A 21,485-nucleotide genomic window follows, 5' to 3' on the forward strand; every position below is an offset into this window, starting at 1 on the left:
AACACTGTAGGTTTATTTGCTTTCTGCAATGATTATGTATTTTATTTTGTGTTGTTGGTAGCTTTCTTTGTCTGAGGTTTTGAATGCGAGAAAGTTATGACCTGGGTTACAGTCAGAAAACCAGGTTGTTTAAATAAACATTTCTTCCTCTTGGTACAGAAAGCTGTGTCCATGAACCCACATACATTTATTAATTGCTAATGTGTGTTGGGCATTTTTTTTACACTGGTGGAATAGACGCGGTAGGGAAAGGATACAAAAAAGATTAAGAAACAGTTCGTAGTTTCTCAAAATATGTTTACTTTAAATTGTACTACTTACTTGCTATATGCCGATAGCCTTTGATGAAAATCATTCATTTTGTATTTTCAAGTCCTTGATGTTTTTGAATTTGAAAATAGGGAACTTCTGAGATTCCTGATATTCGAACTGTAGAAGAGAACAAGGCATACATGTCCAGTCATTCTAGTTAAAATGTGTACACATGGAAAAATAACTTCTCACACTGAGGGGCTCCTTTAATGCAACAGGGTGAAGACCGTCAGGATGTGCACACTTGTGAATGATTTGTCATGTTTCTGCTTTTTCTGCTTGTTTGCAATCACCCATTTTCCTTCTTCAACCCACTCTTTGCTTAATGCTTATTTTATGCTCATTTCACCATGTTGAAACCGGCATTCCCAAAATGGCAGTGTGACAGGAGCGCGCAGGCGCGGGAATCATAGCCTTGCATTTGAATGCAGCTCTGCCACTTAGTAGCCAAGTGCTTCTGGGCACGTTCAACCTCCTACAGCCTGTTTCTTCTTTGTCAAGTGGAGTTTATTATTGTTGTTTTGCAGTGTTGGTGTGAGAACAGAAACCTTGTGGGAAACCCTTGGCTCATGGAGGTATAGTTAGTGTTAACCTTTAGCAACAGTACAAAGCCCAATCTCAAGGCACCATCCTCAGAAACCAGGGCTCTTGGTGTCGCAGAAGGTCCAAGCCTTATGTTACTTCAGCTGCATGTATGTGGGCATGTGGAAAGGGAAGGGGGATGCTTTGAAAGTGTATCGTGCATTTATTTGTTTTTGATCAGAGTACATTGGCCTTGACACAGGTTAGTCTGCACTAGGCACACACACCTATATACGGGGTCACCGTCTTGGGTAGGGCTCCAGTTGCCCAGAGCTGCTTCTGAGGGAACTGTCAGAGACTAGAAATTCGGATCCCCAGGCAGAAGAGGAGAGGGTTTCCCTGCAGAAGTGAAAGCTAGGGTTGTCTTCATGTCCAAAGAGCCCTTTCTGCAGGAGGTGTCGTCCCTGTTCTGTGTGATCCAGGTGACCTTGGAGACCCACTTCAGTTAAGCATAAAGTGGAGCTTCCTATAAGACAGCTTCCTGAAAGATGTGCAGAGGGCAATGGGTGGCGTAAACTCTGGGGTGTCGCTCTATGAGGAGTAGAATATCAGGCAGGTTGTTGGACCTGATCCCATTTAAAGTCCCTTCAAACTTGGAGGTTTTATGAATTCAGTCTTTCCTTGTTGATCCAGTGTCATGAGTGTTTACAGCCCTGTCCTTTAGCAAACATTCCTTGAGTTTCCACCATGGCTTAGGCCCTGGGCTGGGAGCCCACTCCACCGAGGTCCACAGGAGCTCTCTGTGTAGTGGAGGAGAGCCAGCAGCAGACACTCGGAATGCTGTGCAGTGCGGTAGCACGGGGAAGAGGCCGCGGCATGAGGCTGAGGGGGGACAGAGTGGACTCTGGGGCCAGACTACCTGATCGATCCCTGGCTTGCCCCTTTCCCGGCTCTGTGACCTCCAGCACGTCGTTACTTAACCCTCTCTACACCTTGGTCTCCTCATCTGTAAAATGGGGATAATGACAGTTCCTATTTCGTCGGGTTGGTAATTGATTAAGTGGGCTAAATTTATAAAACACCCAGAATAGTACCTGACACATAGTAATCACTGTATGCTTGTTTGTTAAATAAAGGGAGTTGGAGATCATTTATGCAGGGTGATATGGAATGATAGAGGCTGAGAAGCTAATCCAGCCTGGGAGGTCAGGAAAAAGGCTCCGCAGCAGAGCCAGTATCTGAGCTTCATCCTTAAGGGATGAGTAGGAACTGGCCAAGGAGGAAGCAGGGACAGGTATTCCTAGCAGATGAAGGTAGGTGTGCAAGGGCAGAGAGAGAGAGAGAGAGAGCAGGACCAGGTTAGTCACCTGCGTGTAGCTATGAGGTTGGACAAAGGCCAGGGCCACCTCCATCACCACATCATATCCTGAATGGTGTGCAGAGGGTCACTGAGGCAGGGGAGACAGCACCAAATTTACGTCTTGGAGAGACTAGAGTCCACTATAGTGTTTCCCAGAGTATGGTCTCCTGAGAACCTTCATCAGACTGGCTCTGAGAGCTTGTTGAGAATGCATGTTCTGAAAACAAACAAAAGCACATTTTTGTGGGCCCCCCCCTACAGAATCAGAACCTTGGTGGAGTCAGGCCCAGAAATCTGCATTTTTAACAAGCTTCCTGGGTGAGTCTAATGAACACAAATTCTGGGCATTAGTGTTCAGAGGCTGATTGGAGGGCGAAGCTGTTGCTCATCCATGAAAGGCTAAAGGCATTGGCCCCAAGCGGAAGAGGCAAAGCCAGAAGCCTCCTTGTAGCTAATGGGGTGGTGGGGTGGGGTGGGGCGATGAGAGGAAGGAGGAAGACGCCACCTTAACAGGAGACTCCGCTGCTCCTCCTCCACGCAGGGGCTGCCTCAGGCCGCTCAGGAGATGCTTCCTTCATTCATCCGCTCAGGTATTCATTCACATAAAGGTCTCGTGTCCACCCGGGATAAACATGCTGAAGGCTGACTCAGGAAATGCCCAGCACATAGACTGGGAGGGAACCACGTGGGGAGGATGGCTCCCTGCGACTGACAAGGAGGCCCAGGGAGCGCGCTCGGAGCCAGAGGAGAAGCAGGACTCGGCCCAAGCAACTGGACAGGCTGGGGGCGGAGCAGGAAGAAGGAGGGGCCCGTGAGTACAGAGAGGTCATTGGAGGTGCCCGAGGGCCGGGTGGGTGTGGTGGATTTCAGCTCTGAGCCTCCGAGAGAGCCTGTCCGGGGCCCCTGTTGGAGGACTTTGTGTTTACCGTTTGTCAAGCCCTGGCTTGGGGAGACCAGATCTCCTGGGAACATGTGGAAGCCACTCCAGACCAACAATTTTCTTTGGCCCAACCGGTATTTTCATATTTTTTAATTTATTTATCAATGTTTTAAAACTAGGCCATTTCACGTAAACTTCCAGCCCTTCCTTGAAAAACCAGGATGTCTAGCAAGCCAAAGCCCACAGTCCCTTGTGGGGACAGTGGCTGGAGCAGGTGGGTGGGAGCCGCCTGCTTTATGGGAATTGTGAGCTCTCCCTGTTGAGCCCTGTCCGCCTGGGAGTTTGTGCCCTGTAGTGCAGGTAAAGGGCAGAGAGGACAGGGCAAAGAAGAATTCTGGGCAACCAGAGGAAGGGAGCCCATGAAGGAGACCGAACAGCAGCAGAGAGAGAGATGGGGCCATAAAGACCACGGAGGCGGGTGGCCGGCTCCAAGTCCTCAGGCAGGCCACCGAGGAGCCTTGGCTTACTCAGCTGTGTATGCAGTGTGTGTGTTGAGAAGTTTGCTTGGTGCCTTTCTTCTCTGCAGAGCATCATTTCCCTGTAGCCTCCAGCCCCCACATCCCCTCCTTTTTACAGGCTGCTTTGGATCTCTTGTCTGCTAGGAAATAGAATAACCAAGCTTGGTAGGGCAGTGTACAAATTAAAAGAAATGGCTTCTGGAGAGGGGCGGAAGATGGCGGCGTGAGTAGAGCAGCAGAAATCTCCTCCCAAAACCACATATATCTAAGAAAATATAACAAAGACAACCCTTCCTAGAATAAAGACCAGAGGACACAGGACGATATCCAGACCACATCCACACCTGCGAGAACCCAGCGCCTCGCGAAGGGGGTAAGATACAAGCCCCGGCCCGGCGGGAGCCGAGCGCCCCTCCCCCCAACTCCCGGCCGGAGAAGAGCAGGCAGAGCGGGAGGGAGACGGAGCCCAGGACTGCCGAACACCCAGCCCCAGCCATCCGGGCCAGAGTGCAGGGTGCTCGATACTAGGAAAACAGGGCAGCAAGAACAGTGAGCGGGCACTGGAGGCTGGGCGCCAGAGGACATAAGAAAAGCGCGCGACCATTTTTTTTTTGCTTTTTTGCTGTTTTGTTTTGGCGAGCGCTTTTTGGAAGTCTTAAAGGGATAGGGACCCCAATACTAGGGAAACAGGGCAGAAAGACCGGTGAGCAGAGGCCTGAGGCTGGCACCGGAGAATAAAGAAAAACGAACGACCACCTTTTTTTTTTTAATTAAAAACTTTTTTTTTTTTTTTAATTTAAAAATTTTTTTTTCTTTTTTTTTTTTTTTTGGTGGTCGTTGTTTTGTTTTGGCGGGTGCTTTTTGGAAGTCTTAAAGGGGCAGGGCGGGTCACTTAATCCAGAGGTAGGGAATCCGGGATCTCTGGGCACCCTAACCCCTGGGCTGCAGGGAGCAGGGAGGCCCCTTACGGAGATAAATAGCCTCCCAGCAGCTCCTGCTCCAACGCGACTCCACCATTTTGGAGTAGCTGCCCGAGCCAGGCCACGCCCACAGCAACAGCAGAGATTAACTCCATAGCAGCCGGGCAGGAAGCAGAAACCCTGTCTGCGCGCAGCTGCGCAGCACAAGCCGCTAGAGGTCGCTGTTCTCCCAGGAGAGGAGGGCCACAAACCAACAAGAAAGGAAGTCCTTCCAGCCGTCACTCGTCCCAGTTCTGCAGACTATTCCTATCACCATGAAAAGGCAAAGCTACAGACAGACAAAGATCACAGAGACAACACCAGAGAAGGAGACAGACCTAACCAGTCTTCCTGAAAAAGAATTCAAAATAAGAATCATAAACATGCTGACAGAGATGCAGAGAAATACACAAGAGAAATGGGATGAAGTCCGGAAGGAGATCACAGATGCCAGAAAGGAGATCGCAGAAATGAAACAAACTCTGGAAGGGTTTATAAGCAGAATGGATAGAATGCAAGAGGCCATTGATGGAATTGAAATCAGAGAACAGGAACGCATAGAAGCTGACATAGAGAGAGTCAAAAGGATCTCCAGGAATGAAACAATATTAAGAGAACTGTGTGACCAATCTAAAAGGAACAATATCCGTATTATAGGGGTCCCAGAAGAAGAAGAGAGAGGAAAAGAGATGGAAAGTATCTTAGAAGAAATAATTGCTGAAAACTTCCCCACACTGGGGGAGGAAGTAATCGAACAGACCACGGAAATACACAGAACCCCCAACAGAAAGGATCCAAGAAGGGCAACACCAAGACACATAATAATTAAAATGGCAAAGATCAAGGACAAGGAAAGACTGTTAAAGGCAGCTAGAGAGAAAAAGGTCACCTATAAAGGGAAACCCATCAGGCTAACGTCAGATTTCTCAACAGAAACCCTACAGGCCAGAAGAGAATGGCATGATATATTTAATACAATGAAACAGAAGGGCCTTGAACCAAGGATACTGTATCCAGCACGACTATCATTCAAATATGACGGTGGGATTAAACAATTCCCAGACAAACAAAAGCTGAGGGAATTTGCTTTCCACAAACCACCTCTACAGAACATCTTACAGGGACTGCTCTAGATGGGAGCACTCCTAGAAAGAGCACAGCACAAAACACCCAACATATGAAGAATCGAGGAGGAGGAACAAGAAGGGAGAGAAGAAAAGAATCTCCAGACAGTGTATATAACAGCTCAATAAGCGAGCTAAGTTAGGCAGTAAGATACTAAAGAGGCTAACCTTGAACCTTTGGTAACCACGAATTTAAAGCCTGCAATGGCAATAAGTACATATCTTTCAATAGTCACCCTAAATGTTAATGGGTTGAATGCACCAATCAAAAGACACAGAGTAACAGAATGGATAAAAAAGCAAGACCCATCTATATGCTGCTTACAAGAAACTCACCTCAAACCCAAAGACATGTACAGACTAAAAGTCAAGGGATGGAAAAACATATTTCAAGCAAACAACAGTGAGAAGAAAGCAGGGGTTCCAGTACTAATATCAGACAAAATAGACTTCAAAACAAAGAAAGTAACAAGAGATAAAGAAGGACACTACATAATGATAAAGGGCTCAGTCAAACAAGAGGATATAACCATTCTAAATATATATGCACCCAACACAAGAGCACCAGCATATGTGAAACAAATACTAACAGAACTAAAGGGGGATATAGACTGCAATACGTTCATTCTAGGAGACTTCAACACACCACTCACCCCAAAGGATAGATCCACTGGGCAGAAAATAAGTAAGGACACGGAAGCACTGAACAACACAGTAGAGCAGATGGACCTAATAGACATCTATAGAACTCTACATCCAAAAGCAGCGGGATATACATTCTTCTCAAATGCACATGGAACATTCTCCAGAATAGACCACATACTAGGCCACAAAAAGAGCCTCAGAAAATTCCAAAAGATTGAAATCCTACCAACCAACTTTTCAGACCACAAAGGCATAAAACTAGAAATAAACTGTACAAAGAAAGCAAAGAGGCTCACAAACACATGGGGGCTTAACAACACGCTCCTAAATAATCAATGGATCAATGACCAAATCAAAATGGAGATCCAGCAATATATGGAAACAAATGACAACAACAACACTAAGCCCCAACTTCTGTGGGACACAGCAAAAGCAGTCTTAAGAGGAAAGTATATAGCAATCCAAGCATATTTAAAAAAGGAAGAGCAATCCCAAATGAATGGTCTAATGTCACAATTATCGAAATTGGAAAAAGAAGAACAGATGAGGCCTAAGGTCAGCAGAAGGAGGGACATAATAAAGATCAGAGAAGAAATAAATAAAATTGAGAAGAATAAAAGAATAGCAAAAATCAATGAAACCAAGAGCTGGTTCTTCGAGAAAATAAACAAAATAGATAAGCCTCTAGCCAGACTTATTAAGAAGAAAAGAGAGTCAACACAAATCAACAGTATCAGAAACGAGAAAGGAAAAATCACGACGGACCCCACGGAAATGCAAAGAATTATTGGAGAATACTATGAAAACCTATATGCTAACAAGCTGGGAAACCTAGGAGAAATGGACAACTTCCTAGAAAAATATAACCTTCCAAGATTGACCCAGGAAGAAACAGAAAATCTAAACAAACCAATTACCAGCAACGAAATTGAAGCGGTTATCAAAAAACTACCAAAGAACAAAACCCCCAGGCCAGATGGATTTACCTCAGAATTTTATCAGACATACAGGGAAGACATAATACCCATTCTCCTTAAAGTTTTCCAAAAAATAGAGGAGGAGAGGATACTCCCAAACTCATTCTATGAAGCTAACATCACCCTAATACCAAAACCAGGCAAAGACCCCACCAAAAAAGAAAACTACAGACCAATATCCCTGATGAACGTAGATGCAAAAATACTCAACAAAATATTAGCAAACCGAATTCAAAAATACATCAAAAGGATCATACACCATGACCAAGTGGGATTCATCCCAGGGATTCAAGGATGGTACAACATTCGAAAGTCCATCAACATCATCCACCACATCAACAAAAAGAAAGACAAAAACCACATGATCATCTCCATAGATGCTGAAAAAGCATTTGACAAAGTTCAACATCCATTCATGATAAAAACTCTCAGCAAAATGGGAATAGAGGGCAAGTACCTCAACATAATAAAGGCCATCTATGATAAACCCACAGCCAACATTATATTGAACAGCGAGAAGCTGAAAGCATTTCCTCTGAGATCGGGAACTAGACAGGGATGCCCACTCTCTCCACTGTTATTTAACATAGTACTGGAGGTCCTAGGACGGCAATCAGACAAAATAAAGAAATACAAGGAATCCAGATTGGTAAAGAAGAAGTTAAACTGTCACTATTTGCAGATGACATGATACTGTACATAAAAAACCCTAAAGACTTCACCCCAAAACTACTAGAACTGATATCGGAATACAGCAAAGTTGCAGGATACAAAATCAACACACAGAAATCTGAGGCTTTCCTATATACTAACAATGAACCAACAGAAAGAGAAATCAGGAAAACAACTCCATTCACAATTGCATCCAAAAAAATAAAATACCTAGGAATAAACCTAACCAAAGAAATGAAAGACTTATACTCTGAAAACTACAAGTCACTCTTAAGAGAAATTAAAGGGGACACTAACAGATGGAAACTCATCCCATGCTCGTGGCTAGGAAGAATTAATATCGTCAAAATGGCCATCCTGCCCAAAGCAATATACAGATTTGATGCAATCCCTATGAAACTACCAGCAACATTCTTCAATGAACTGGAACAAATAATTCAAAAATGCATATGGAAACACCAAAGACCCCGAATAGCCAAAGCAATCCTGAGAAAGAAGAATAAAGTAGGGGGGATCTCACTCCCCAACTTCAAGCTCTACTATAAAGCCATAGTAATGAAGACAATTTGGTACTGGCACAAGAGCAGAGCCACAGACCAATGGAACAGACTAGACAATCCAGACATTAACCCAGACATATATGGTCAATTAATATTTGATAAAGGAGCCATGGACATACAATGGCGAAATGACAGTCTCTTCAACAGGTGGTGCTGGCAAAACTGGACAGCTACATGTAGGAGAATGAAACTGGACCATTGTCTAACCCCATATACAAAAGTAAACTCAAAATGGATCAAAGACCTGAATGTAAGCCATGAAACCATTAAACTCTTGGAAGAAAACATAGGCAAAAACCTCTTAGACATAAACATGAGTGACCTCTTCTTGAACATATCTCCCCGGGCAAGGAAAACAACAGCAAAAATGAACGAGTGGGACTATAGTAAGCTGAAAAGCTTCTGTACAGCAAAAGACACCATCAATAGAACAAGAAGGATCCCTACAGTATGGGAGAATATATTTGAAAATGACACATCCGATAAAGGCTTGATGTCCAGAATATATAAAGAGCTCACACGCCTCAACAAACAAAAAACAAATAACCCAATTAAAAAATGGGCAGAGGAACTGAACAGTTCTCCAAAAAAGAAATACAGATGGCCAACAGACACATGAAAAGATGCTCCACATCGCTAATTATCAGAGAAATGCAAATTAAAACTACAATGAGGTATCACCTCACACCAGTAAGGATGGCTGCCATCCAAAAGACAAACAACAACAAATGTTGGCGAGGCTGTGGAGAAAGGGGAACCCTCCTACACTGCTGGTGGGAATGTAAGTTAGTTCAACCATTATTGAAAGCAGTATGGAGGTACATCAAAATGCTCAAAACAGACTTACCATTTGACCCAGGAATTCCACTCCTAGGAATTTACCCTAAGAACGCAGCAATCAAGTTTGAGAAAGACAGATGCACCCCTATGTTTATTGCAGCACTATTTACAATAGCCAAGAATTGGAAGCAACCTAAATGTCCATCGATAGATGAATGGATAAAGAAGATGTGGTACATATACACAATGGAATACTACTCAGCCATAAGAAAAGGGCAAATCCAATCATTTGCAGCAACATGGATGGAGCTGGAGGGTATTATGCTCAGTGAAACAAGCCAAGCGGAGAAAGAGAAATACCAAATGATTTCACTTATCTGTGGAATATAAGAACAAAGGAAAAACTGAAGGAACAAAACAGCAGCAGAATCACAGAACTCAAGAATGGACTAACAGGTACCAAAGGGAAAGGGACTGGGGAGGATGGGTGGGTAGGGAGGGATAAGGGGGGGAGAAGTAAGGGGGTATTAAGATTAACATGCATTGGGGGGGTAGGAGAAAAGGGAGGGCTGTACAACACAGAGAAGGCAAGTAGTGATTCTACAACATTTTGCTATGCTGATGGACAGTGACTGTAAAGGGGTTTATAGGGGAGACCTGGTATAGGGGAGAGCCTAGTAAACATAATATTCGTCATGTAAGTGTAGATTAGTGATACCAAAAACAAAGCAAAAAAAAAAAAAACAAAAATGGCAGTTCCTGTGTGGTAACCTCCAACGAGTTCTACACAAGGGTATAAAGGGCATATAAAAGTGTAGGCAAAGGGTCTGTTTGTGTCTATACAGAGGATCAAAGCCTAATTGGGCTACCCCGAAAATGAACTAAGATACGATATGAAAAAGAACTTCCAACATCAGCACTCTCGGGAAGACTCATGCCAGAAGATGATCATCAAAAAACCCCAACAAAGATCCACGCACTGCTACAGCTGTAGATGCACTCATCCCACCAGTTCCTGGACTTCCCATGGGAATGAGGAAGGAGATATCTAAGCTGACCTGTGCATACAGTAAAACAACAAATTTGACTGGATCTATACTGTTGGAACTCAACCAAGAATTTGGAGAAGTGCAAATTGTAGCACTCCAAAGTCTTACAACTACAGACTATTTACTGTTAAAAGAACATATGGCATGTGAACATTCCCCAGGAATGGGTTGTTTTAATTTGTCTGATTTCTCTCAGACTGTTCAAGTTCAGTTGGACAATATCCACCATATCATAGATAAGTTTTCACAAATGCCTAAGGTGCCTAACTGGTTTTCTTGGTTTCACTGGAGATGGCTGGTAATTACAGATATGCTTTGGTTATGTAACTATACTCCTATTATGTTAATGTGTGTGCGCAATTTAAGTAGTAGCTTAAAACCTATACGTGCTGAAGTTACTCTACAAGAAGATATGTCAAAGAAATAATCAATCTTCCCATGTTTTCTTCCACCTGCTACTTCTTTAGCTTTTCTTCTTCCTTCCTAATTACAACCCTTAAATAGAATTCGTGCCTCATATCAAATTTACCGAATAATATAATTCTTCCAAGTGGTAAAGATACCTCAAGACAAATGCTGGGCATAGAAGCCACAGGGCATAAATATGCAAAGAAGTAAAAAGCTAACCTTTTCAAACAATAAGGCTTCCCTCTCACTTACCAACTTCACATTTCCCTGTATGGCCCCGGAAGATGACTGGTTAGCCAGAGACGGGTAAGATTCCTCAAGGGAGGAACAACCTAAGACAGGCACAGTCGCAGGGGGGCCATCAGGTGAGAAATTGGGGATCAACAGAGGTGAGGCTTAGAACCTCACCCCCCCTGTTCTGAGAGAAATCTTCTGCATACGTGGATGTTTTATTGCCCTGGTCTAGCTTGGATTAACACATAGTCTACAGGCACACACCTGATCATCTACATTTGCTCTCTTACAACACTAAACTATGTTTTCTACCTTTATCTTGTATCTACCTACCACTTCAGCATTTTATTAAAAATAATAATAATAAAGAGATAAATGTGGTATCCGCATATAAATCAAGTATAAAAACCAAATGAGTATTCATATTTGAACTGACTGTTTATAGTTCATAATGCATGAGCAAAACCGAAAGTTTCTGTGATGGCTGCCCTTGTACTGTTCTCTATGTAACTTATTCATTATGTAAGAATTTGTTCTACATGTAAAAACTTGTTTGTTATGCCTCAGAAGATTGGAGACTGACGAAAATTAGGCTTGGGTTGGATTAATGATTGTGCATTGAGCATTGACTCCCCTATACAGAATTTTATTGTCATTAACAACCATTTGATCAATAAATATGAGAGATGCTGCCCTCACAAAAAAAAAAAAAAAAGGACAGACTTCCAATGGTTAAATAAATAAGTAACCGGGATGTAATGTATAGCATAAGGAATATAGTCAAGATATTGTAACAGCTTGGTAGGGTGATAGCTGGAACCTAGAATTATGTATATAAATGTTTTACCACTGTGTTGTACACTTGAAACTAATGTAATGTAATACTGTGCGTCAACTACCCTTCAATAAAAAATAATTATTAAAAAAAAAAAAAAAGAAATGGCTTCTGAGAAGGAGAGTGAGGCTCCCCTGAGAGGTGTCTGCGCGTTGTGACCCGGACTGTGCTTTTTCAGACCTGGCTCCCTCGGCCTCTCCAGCTCTTTGCAGCGGGCTGAAGCATTTGCAGATCTGACTCCAAGGTTTGGGTAGATGAGGAATGGGGGACTTTGCTGAGGCACCATTCAGATAGTACTAGCTGGAGGGGAGCTCCTGAGCTGCGGAGCAGGCCGTCCTGCTGTCCAGCTAGGGGGCTTCGCCATTCTCTGCTCTTCATCCTGTGTGTATTTTATGGAGAAAAGTAGGGGCCCCAGTGGTGTGTGTGAATGTGGGGATTCATGAGAATCTTAATGTTTTTGTGGCAAAGGTTTGGGGTTGCAACCCTTAGAATGCCAAGGGTGTTAAGTATTGTTTACTTTATTTTAAAAGCCACAATAACCCAGGTTTTTCTTTTGGTCATTTGGAGTTAAAAAAATAATGAATTAAAGATGGGGGCTTGCATTTTAACCTAAGAACCTGTCTCATCATTATCACTAAAATTTTACATTTTATATTTTTGAAGTTAATTTCAGTCCTTTTCTTGGAAATGTGTTTTGTTTGATGTCTGAGAGTTTTAACTTTGCTTTTTCTCTGAATGCTTCATGTCCAGATACCACATAGAGTTAAATTCTGTGGGTAAGTGACAAAATTAAGTGTGACCAATCAGCCTCCATCACAACCTCTTAAGCTCACGTTGTAGTGACACTGGAGTGAGGAGACAGAGTGCACAGCAGGTTCTTGCATGAGCTAAAAATGGGCACGTTTATGTCTGTGGATCATTCTTTGTTTTCTTTCAGGGTGGGGACATTATTTCTCACTCTCCTCTCTCTCTCTCTCTCTCTCTCTCTCTCTCTCTCTCTCTCTCTCTCTCTCTCTCTCTCTCTCTCTTTCCCCTTCTTCCCTCCCTCCCTGGCCCCAGGTGTCACCAGAGCATCTGACTGCTGACATGGAGATGGCATGAGGGCACAGCCCCTCCCTCAGCAGCACTGTCTCTTTCACTGAGGTGGCCTCCCAAAGCCCTCTTGCACCTGGCTGACTTTTGACCCTTTCCAAGTACGGCAGATGACCAGCCCACCTTCCCAGGTGCTTGGGTTGGTGGCCTCAAAAGGCAGACCTTTGAGACACAGAAAACGTATTTGTTCCTTTCAGGGGAGGAGGCACAAAGTCCCTGGGCCATAATGAGTCTCACCCTTCCCACCAGAGCAGGGACAGAAACACAGGTGTGACCTCTGTCGGGATGTCCAGCCACATATACACACTAAAATGTTGACTCTGGTTTTTTCTGGGTGGTGATATTATGGGTTTTTTTTTTTCATTTCTTTTTACACCTAAGTGTGCAATGGCTATTTTAGGAGGAGTATGTGTTTATATGAGTTGTAAAGATCCCTCTTCATTTTGAAAAAAAAAAAATCTCTTCTTCAGGGTGTTGAAATTGGAAACCTGTTTCCAGGCACATTGGGTTCTTAACCTGAGTCCACGGACAGCTGCATTGTCTCATGTGGTTTCAGGGGACCTGTGACCCCCACAGAATCAACTTCAAAAGCTTGTGTATGCAGCACTTTCTCAGGGGTGCTGAGAAATACCCAGATTGTCAGTGGTGAGGCAGAGAGGACCAGGCCCTAAAGGGGCTGAGGATGGCTGAGGTTCTTCTCACAGTTCCTCCTGTGGCCTCTCCTGCATGTCTCTGATTTCTAGTTTCTGTCATGATTTGGAGTCTTTGGTGCTTCCATCTTCTAATCCAAAGGACCGTGTTAGGCTAAGGCCTTTTATCAGTGGCCCTAGAGGAGTGTGAGGTTTCCAGGCCCTCCTGGGAGACCACAGCTGGGCTTGGATCTCAGTGGCAGATGTAAGAGGAAGGGTCGGGCAGGGAGGAGATAAGAGCTTGGGGACAGGCTAGGGCAAGAGGTCCAGCCTGATGGGAGGTGCTGAGCCCCCACTGCCGCCGTGAGCCACCCCAGCTGTGCTCACTGCTGTGCAGGTGGGACCAGGCTTATCACTGTCACCGAGAGCGCGTACTAGGTTCCTACCTAACAGTGGTGCACCATGCGGCAACCAGAATGAGGAATGAAGAATGATTAAGAATGAGGAAAACAAGGAAGGTTGGTATTATATTGTGGCCCAAAGTGGATGGATCAAAAAGGATGGATTCAACAATGTGATCAAGCCTGCCTACATAAAACCAGTCTCTCAATATATACAAATGTGGAATTGATTTTTCAGATTGCCCCTGTAAACATGGTTTCCACTCCTGCCTTGAAAATCAAATGACCAGAGACAAGTAACAGAACAGAGCTCTGGTGTTGCGGTTCTGGTTTATAGTTGAGAATTACACACATGCACTTTTATACTCAGTGCAGGGTAGAGGCAGAATGGGCATTTAAGACAACTGAGTGGATTGAGGATCACTAAGGGAATTGTGGGACTTGCCTGTTAGAGCAAACCATCCTTCTTCAGCAGAACAGCGAAGGGGAGAGAATCCGACAGCCTTTCAGATTCTTGGGAGGAGGAAATCAAAGTCCAGTGACAGGACCAGGGGTGTTTTAGCAAATGAGAAGGTGCAGCTTGGATGAGCTGAATGTAATTGAAGGAGTCAGAAAAGCTGCTAAAACTGGGGTGGTCAATGGGAAAGGGAGACTGGCTCATTGTACTTCTGTGAAAGGTGTGGGCAGAGAGGATCAGCATTCCGTCCAGATCCCTAGTGAGAAGGAAAACCTTTGAAGAGCCTGTAAGTGATCAGAACAATCATCAAGGGGCAGATGTGGAATGGCACTTCTCTATCCCATACCACAGTCCAGACACCACCCAGTGTTTCACAGGGAGCATCTCTGTCATCCTCACCACCCCCCGGGGTATGGAACGCATTATCTTCATTTTACAGGTGAAGGAAATGAGGCGCAGTTGGGCAGGAATACTTGCCCAAGGCCACACAGCTAGGAAGTGACAGTGTCAGGACTTGAACTCAGGTCTCTGTGACTCAGTGGCCCTCAGCCCCAGGCCACCTCCCTGCATTCAGAAGCACGGACAGCCACAGCAGCAGGGGTGACTGAGGACAGACTTCAGTGGCTCTGGGAAAGAGGAGACCCAAGGAAGAGATGACAACAGACCCCTAGGGAGATGACCAGCTGAGACTACAAGGGTGAGGCAGGCCCTGGAACTTTTCACCATAGGAAGGTGAAAAGCAGGTGGTGGGGCCACACGTTGGCCCATGAGGTTCTTTGCTGGTGCAGTCGGTGGTGTGACCTGTGGGGCGGCTGAGCCCCAAGGGTTAGAGACAGAGTTGAGCCAACTGGCTGACCTCATCATGCTTGCCGTCACCAGGACACCCGTGGACCCAACACCTAACTTGAATGTGCCAGGATGCAGTGCAGTCAGAGGAGTGAACGATTACATCACACACCTCAGGCACGGGAGGCAGCCTAGAGCCTGGCATAGGGACAGCAGGAGGCTCCCTGGCTCCCTGTAAAACCACTTCTTCCATGGGGTGAAGCCTCCCTTTCTTGTAAAGGGCCCTCATTGGCACAGTTGTTTCTAGTTGGGTCCCTATCCCCAGTCAGCATGGCAGGGACAAGGGCTGGAGAAGCATCAGGCCGTGGTGGGGAGGAGCCACTCCACAGAAGGAAGAGGGGGTGGTTGACCTGGTGATGGGGGCCCCCGCAGTGCTCTATCAAAGTCAGTTTTGAGGCAACTGTAAAGGGCTTGCCCTACAGCAGGTTATTAAGACTAGAAGAAGGCCAGGTATGCAGGTAGATTTTTGTCCTCTGCCCGGGGCTAAGTGACTAGAGGGTTGAGTGGGCTAATGAACTACAGACTGTGAGCATTGGCTTGGTGCCCGGGAGGAACTGGCCTGTCTTTGTGCAGGTCAAAGTAACACCCAGGTAATGAGCTCACTGCAGACACCTGGCTGTAACATTACCCACTAACCCTGTGGATCCCGAATTTGTGGAAATAACTACAGTGGCCTGAAGCCCAAGGCCAGCTGGGCCTGTGCTAGATGGTTGCCATCTGACCCTGACCCTGGGCCCTGTCGCTCCTTTCCTCTAATCGTGAGTTATTTCATCCAAACCAGTGCCTGGCTCAGAGCAGGCCCTCAGTTCAGTGAGCTTTTACAGAGGGCCTGTCCTGTGCTGGTTGGTGGGGGAATATAAATACTCAACAGATGTAGTCCCAGTCCTCCAGACATTTGGGGTGGCAGGCTGACAAACTGTGGACACCCCTGCTTAATGTTCTGTGGTGCGAGCCAAGGTGGCAGCAAGAACCGGGTGGGCTCATAAAGGAGGGTGGAAGCAGCTTGGGGATTGGAGGTGGGCCTCCCTGAGGGGCGACCCATGGGATCAAGTATGGAGTTGGCCAGATTTGGGGAACAGGGAGATGTAAGGGTGAAGTTGCAAGGCTTCAGAGGGAGTGGGGGCGGCTCTGAGCAGTGCAGGACAATGAGAACCAAGGCGGGAGGGGACGCAGGAAGACGGGCCTGGGGAAGTCGGCTCACCCCATGGCTTCTGCGCATCAGGACTTGCCCTGAATATCTAGAATCCCGAGGACCTCTCGAAGGGCCCCACGTGGATTGACCCGGCATCCTGGTGACCCAGGAAGGCACAAATGCAGGGTAATCTCAAAAGCTAGTGGGCAAGGCCAACAGGCCTATATGCTGGAGGAAGCAGCAGATAGACTCTATCTGGCTGGTAGGTCTCAAATTATCACCTAGTCTTTATCTGTGGCTTTCAAACCACTGCTTCCTTGGGGCATGCGTGGGTCATTTGGGCCCAACTATCATGGTTCCTTTTCAATTCACTGGGCTGCTTAACCAAAATATCATAAACTGGGTGCCTTACAAACAATACAAACTTATTTCTGTCAGTTCTGGAGGCTGAGATGTCCAAGATCCAAGCACTGGCACATTTGGTGTCTTGTGGAGACCCGCTTCCCCGAAGGCATCTTTTCTCTCTAACCTCAGGAAGCACCAGGAGAAGGGGGCAGGCAGACTCTCTGGGGTCTTTTTATAAGGGCACAATCTCGTTTGACCTAATCACCTCCCAAAGGCCCCTCATCCAAATACCATCATAATAGAGGTTGGGATTTCAACATGTGAATTTTGAGAGGACACTAACCTTCAGTCTATAGCAGTTCCCCAGTGGCAGCCTGTGGATAAAGTGAGAGTTCCTGTGGCCAGGATTCTCACCTGGCCCTGGTTGACTGGCTCACTGCACACCTGTGGGCAATACATGGCTGTTGACTCTATATAAAGAGCTCCGCCCAGTGGTCTGGGTGTGACACGGTGGCAGGGCTGCAAGGCTGCAGGAGAGCAGAGGCTGGAGTGGTGATAAAATGAGATAAAACCAGTGGCTTGGTTTATTCACTTCATTTATCTTTGATTCTTCTCCATTCTTTTTGACTGTGGCAGAATATTCCACAGTATAGATATACCATTCTGCTCTGCTAAGGATGGATGTTTAGGGCTGTTGCCCATCTTTATTATTAGAAACAGCATCGCAGCAAATCTCTTCAGCCGTATGTCTTTGGGCTGGGAGCTGTTCATCAGATTCCCAGGTGTAGAGTACTGGGATCAGGGATAAAGCATATGTAACATTCTGCTGGCTGCTGCCAAATACTGCTTCCAAAAGATCATTCCAGTTTCCACGCTCACATGCGACACATGGAAGTGTAAGTTTCGGGCCCTTGCCAGTACTGATGTTAGTACTCAGACATGATCTTCTCGTCTAATGAGATGGAGGAATCGTATCCTGATGTTGTTTTATTTTGTAATGACTCAAGTATGAACGATGTTAAACATCTTTGCATATGTTCATTATCATTAGTGTTTATTTTTCTGTAATTAGCTTGCTCATATCCTTTATAGATTTTTTTCAGTTGTAGGAGCTGTATGCACTCTGGATATTAATAATTTGTCTGTGACGTATGTTGCAGATGCTTTCCTCTTAGTGGATTGCTTGTCTTTTACCTGTGTTATAATATTTGTTTGCCAAAAGGAAATTTTAAATATATTGAGAAGAATTTGTAGAAGAAATTAGGGACTTTAAATGGGTTTAGACTGATGATTGGCACTGTTTTGGCTACTGTTCAAATGTATGTATGTATATACTATGGTGCTGAATAAATCTTTTAGAAATTTAGTGTTCACGGGTACACCTATCTCTGTATATTTCCTCAACTGGTAGAAGCTAAAAATACAACTATTACTGTGCAGGGAGTTGCAGACCTGTGCTGCTACAGAGCTTCCCTGTACATGGGAAGACTGACCCAGAAGATGGACTTACACCTGCTTGCAAATAATTTAAAATATATTAATCAGTACTCTTTTGGTTGAAAGTAACAAAACCCAATTCAAACTAGCTTAAGAAGAGGACTTTCTTGACTTATAAAACGGGGACAACTAAAAGAGGTTGTGGCTTTGGCCACATCTAGACCCAAGGGCTCAAAGGATGGTTGTTCTCAGGCCTTTTTTTCTCCCTCTGATTAAGGCTGTCCATTTGTTGGTCTAGCTTGTCTCTGCTTCTTAATATTCTCTTCCACTGCAGATGGAGGCTGTCCAAGGAGGGACAGTTGGCTGGGGCAGATCTCAGAGATCAGCATTCTTAGAGATCAGCATACAGAAGAAAAGGAGACCCTCTTTAAGTGTCTGTAGAGCACTTCTCCCAAGGACATGGAGTCCCGTTGCCCATCCCTGCCCTCACTGACTCCAGTCGTGTCACCTCCAACTGGAGGCAGAGACGTTTTGATTAGCAGTGCAGCCAGAACCCTGTCGGGAGGGGCGGGTTCCCCAACAGGAAGGGGGTGCCAGATGGACAGACATAGCAGATTGCAGAGCCCATGCATGACATCCTGAAGAGTCCAGAGCTTGGGGGGGAAATCTGCCCTGGAGTCAGAAGAGTGAGCTTGAGATGGCTGTCCATCCACCACATCCACCTCTAGCAGCTGCCTCACCTTCCCAGAGTCCTTTGATCTCTTCTCCTTAAAGTAATCCTGAAAGGATTAATGAATAATGCCTGTGATCAGGCTCCAGGGGCCACGAAGTAGGAAGTCAATGGTATCAGATGAGATACGTCAGGCACTTCATCTAGCAGCATGGATACTCATAGGTGATTGTTTTCCTCCTTGGTATTTACTAGAATTCAAAGGCTATTAGTCACGAGGTAGTTAGGTTGCATGAAGTTAATGTTTAAGTTCTTCCTTTACCACCATGAGTGAGCCCCTTGCTCTGGGGGTGACCCACCGGGTGTTGGCTGGCTAAGTATGGTGAGGAGAGAGGGTAATGGCATTGAGAAAGAGGCAGGGCACAGTGGGGGCTCAAGAAGCAGTTCTTGAATGGGAAAGTGACCTCTTGCTGTAACAAAGCCCACTCTAAGTACTCCAAGGGAAGACTCTGGGCCCCCAGCTGGCCTGGGGCTCCCGCAACTGCAGGTGTGAACAGCCTTGCTTTCCTTGCAGTCCACCTGACCCCGGGCTCGGCAGCTAAAGACGGTGTGAACAGCAAGAGTCGAAAGAGAATCATGCCCGGCCCGGTGACGGAGCCCCCTGTGACGGACCCTGTTTATGAAGCTCTTTTGTACTGCAATATCCCCAGTGTGGCTGAGCGCAGCATGGAAGGTAGGCCTGCCACGCTGCCAACCTGGTACCCAGACGGACGCCCCTCTGGGGACTAGTTCTTCTAGCAGCACAGCTCATTGGTGAGGCACTAGACAGCCTGGGCTTAAATTCTGCAGTTGCCGCCAGGCTGTGCCCTCGAATGAGTCCCCAAGGCTTAGCATCCTCATCTGTAAAATGGGAGTAGCTAGCAGTTCCTACTCACAGGGCTGCTGGGAGGATTAAGCAGCTGTTCTGAACAGCACATGGCTCACCGTGAGCTCTCCACAGGTGTGTGCCATTACAATGATTACAGTGTGACGGCGGTGGGCTCCAGAGCATCACCCTCAGCAACCCCCTTTTCTGGGGGGGTCCCCCTCAGGGCTTAGGGCACCCACAGGATGCTCTGCACATAATTTAAAATATATTAATCAGGACTCTTTTGGTTGAAAGTAACAAAACCCAATTCAAACTAGCTTAAGCAAGAAGAGGACTTTCTTGACTTATAAAACAGGGACATCTAAAAGAGGTGTCTTGCAGTAAAGATGTGGGAAAATATGATTTCTACATTGAGTTTTGCTTTTCTGAAAGTGTATCAAAGAATGATGCTGAGTATTTATCAATTTTTGCTCTGCCTTGTTCCATGAGAACTTTAAAGTAGAAGTCAGTGTTGCCAGATTTCTGTGGGCCACCCCTGTCTGTGGATGTGAGCAAGGCCACATAAATAGTGTTGCCCAGGTTCCGCTGGCCTCTAGCTCTCTAGCCACACCTTGGAACCTCCCCATTCCTTCTGCAGGTCTGAGGCAGACCCAGCCCTCTCATACTCCTCTGCCCTGCCCTGTGAGGCCCCCACCCAGCACTGCTTCCTTCCTCCCTGGGCCCTGGGCCCTGGCCCCCTTCAGAAGGGGAGGGAGCCGGACACTTCCTGAGTGATCTGAGCGATAACCGACAGTGTGTCTCTCCCACAGGTCACGCCCCGCACCATTTTAAGCTGGTCTCAGTGCATGTGTTCATTCGACACGGGGACAGGTACCCACTGTATGTCATTCCCAAAACGAAGCGACCAGAAATTGACTGCACTCTGGTGGCTAACAGGTAAACTGCGCTTTTTCTGAAAGTCATTTTCACAAATCTGTTCTCTGTTTGAATCAAAATGCTGTCTGGAGGTTAACAGTGGGGTGGGGGGAGTGACCTGAATTGTTGAGCAACTACTGTTTGCCAGTACCTGATCTACAAAACAATCTTGCATGTTCATTTCACAGTTGAGAGGAAGATGGGGGCCCAGAGAGGTGAGGGCACCTGTGAAAGGCCACACAGCAAATAAACTGAGATTTGAGCCCAGGCCAGTCTGAGGCCCACTCTGCCACCCTGCTATTGTTCTAGTTGAGAAACAGCTGGGATAGGGTACAGTGAACACTGGGGTAGAAGTCCTTGGTCCCTGGTTCTGCTGCTCTGTTGAGGCAGTGGGTGAGTCCCCTAGTCTCTCAGAGCCTTGATTTCCTATCTCTAAAATGGGGGTGATGCTGCCTGACCAGACAGGGTTGGGGTGAGGACTAAGTGAGATGATGGGAGGGGAATGTGCCACCAATTGCAAAGCCGTGTCAGTGTGAGGTGATGCTTCAACGTTTATGTGTTTCACAGCAGTAGGCAGCATGTTCTTGGTGGAAAGCCCTGGAGATGAAAAGTAATTAAACAAAGAGTGGAAATTCTGTGTGTGGAAATGATGTGGCCCTAACGTGAGAGGCAGAGTGACCAATGAAATGATGGGCCAGTCCTCAGCCAGTGTTGTAGAGAGTTTACTGGATGAGCAGAGGAGACAGAGGTGCCCAGTGGGGAAGACGCTATTTTAGTGGAATGTTTCTGGGTGCCAGCCAGCTGGGACCATGGATTGCCTCCCTGAAGCCAGGGCTGTTCTTTCAAGTGGACTGCAGT

General features: G+C 46.0%; 1 protein-coding gene across 3 annotated transcripts in view; it reads left to right on the top strand.

Annotated features, from left to right (window-relative positions):
* Positions 1–21,485, top strand: part of PXYLP1 (2-phosphoxylose phosphatase 1) — a 70,817-nt gene that overhangs the window by 34,111 nt on the left and 15,221 nt on the right. For all 3 annotated transcript variants that reach the window (XM_036877310.2, XM_036877309.2, XM_036877314.2), the window contains 2 exons: positions 19,419–19,577; positions 20,522–20,648. In XM_036877310.2, coding sequence (XP_036733205.2) covers positions 19,419–19,577; positions 20,522–20,648 — 286 coding nt within the window. The remainder of the gene's footprint in view (positions 1–19,418; positions 19,578–20,521; positions 20,649–21,485) is intronic.

The sequence above is a fragment of the Manis pentadactyla genome, chromosome 1, assembly GCF_030020395.1.
Source record: "Manis pentadactyla isolate mManPen7 chromosome 1, mManPen7.hap1, whole genome shotgun sequence".
NCBI classification, from domain to species: Eukaryota; Metazoa; Chordata; class Mammalia; order Pholidota; family Manidae; genus Manis; species Manis pentadactyla.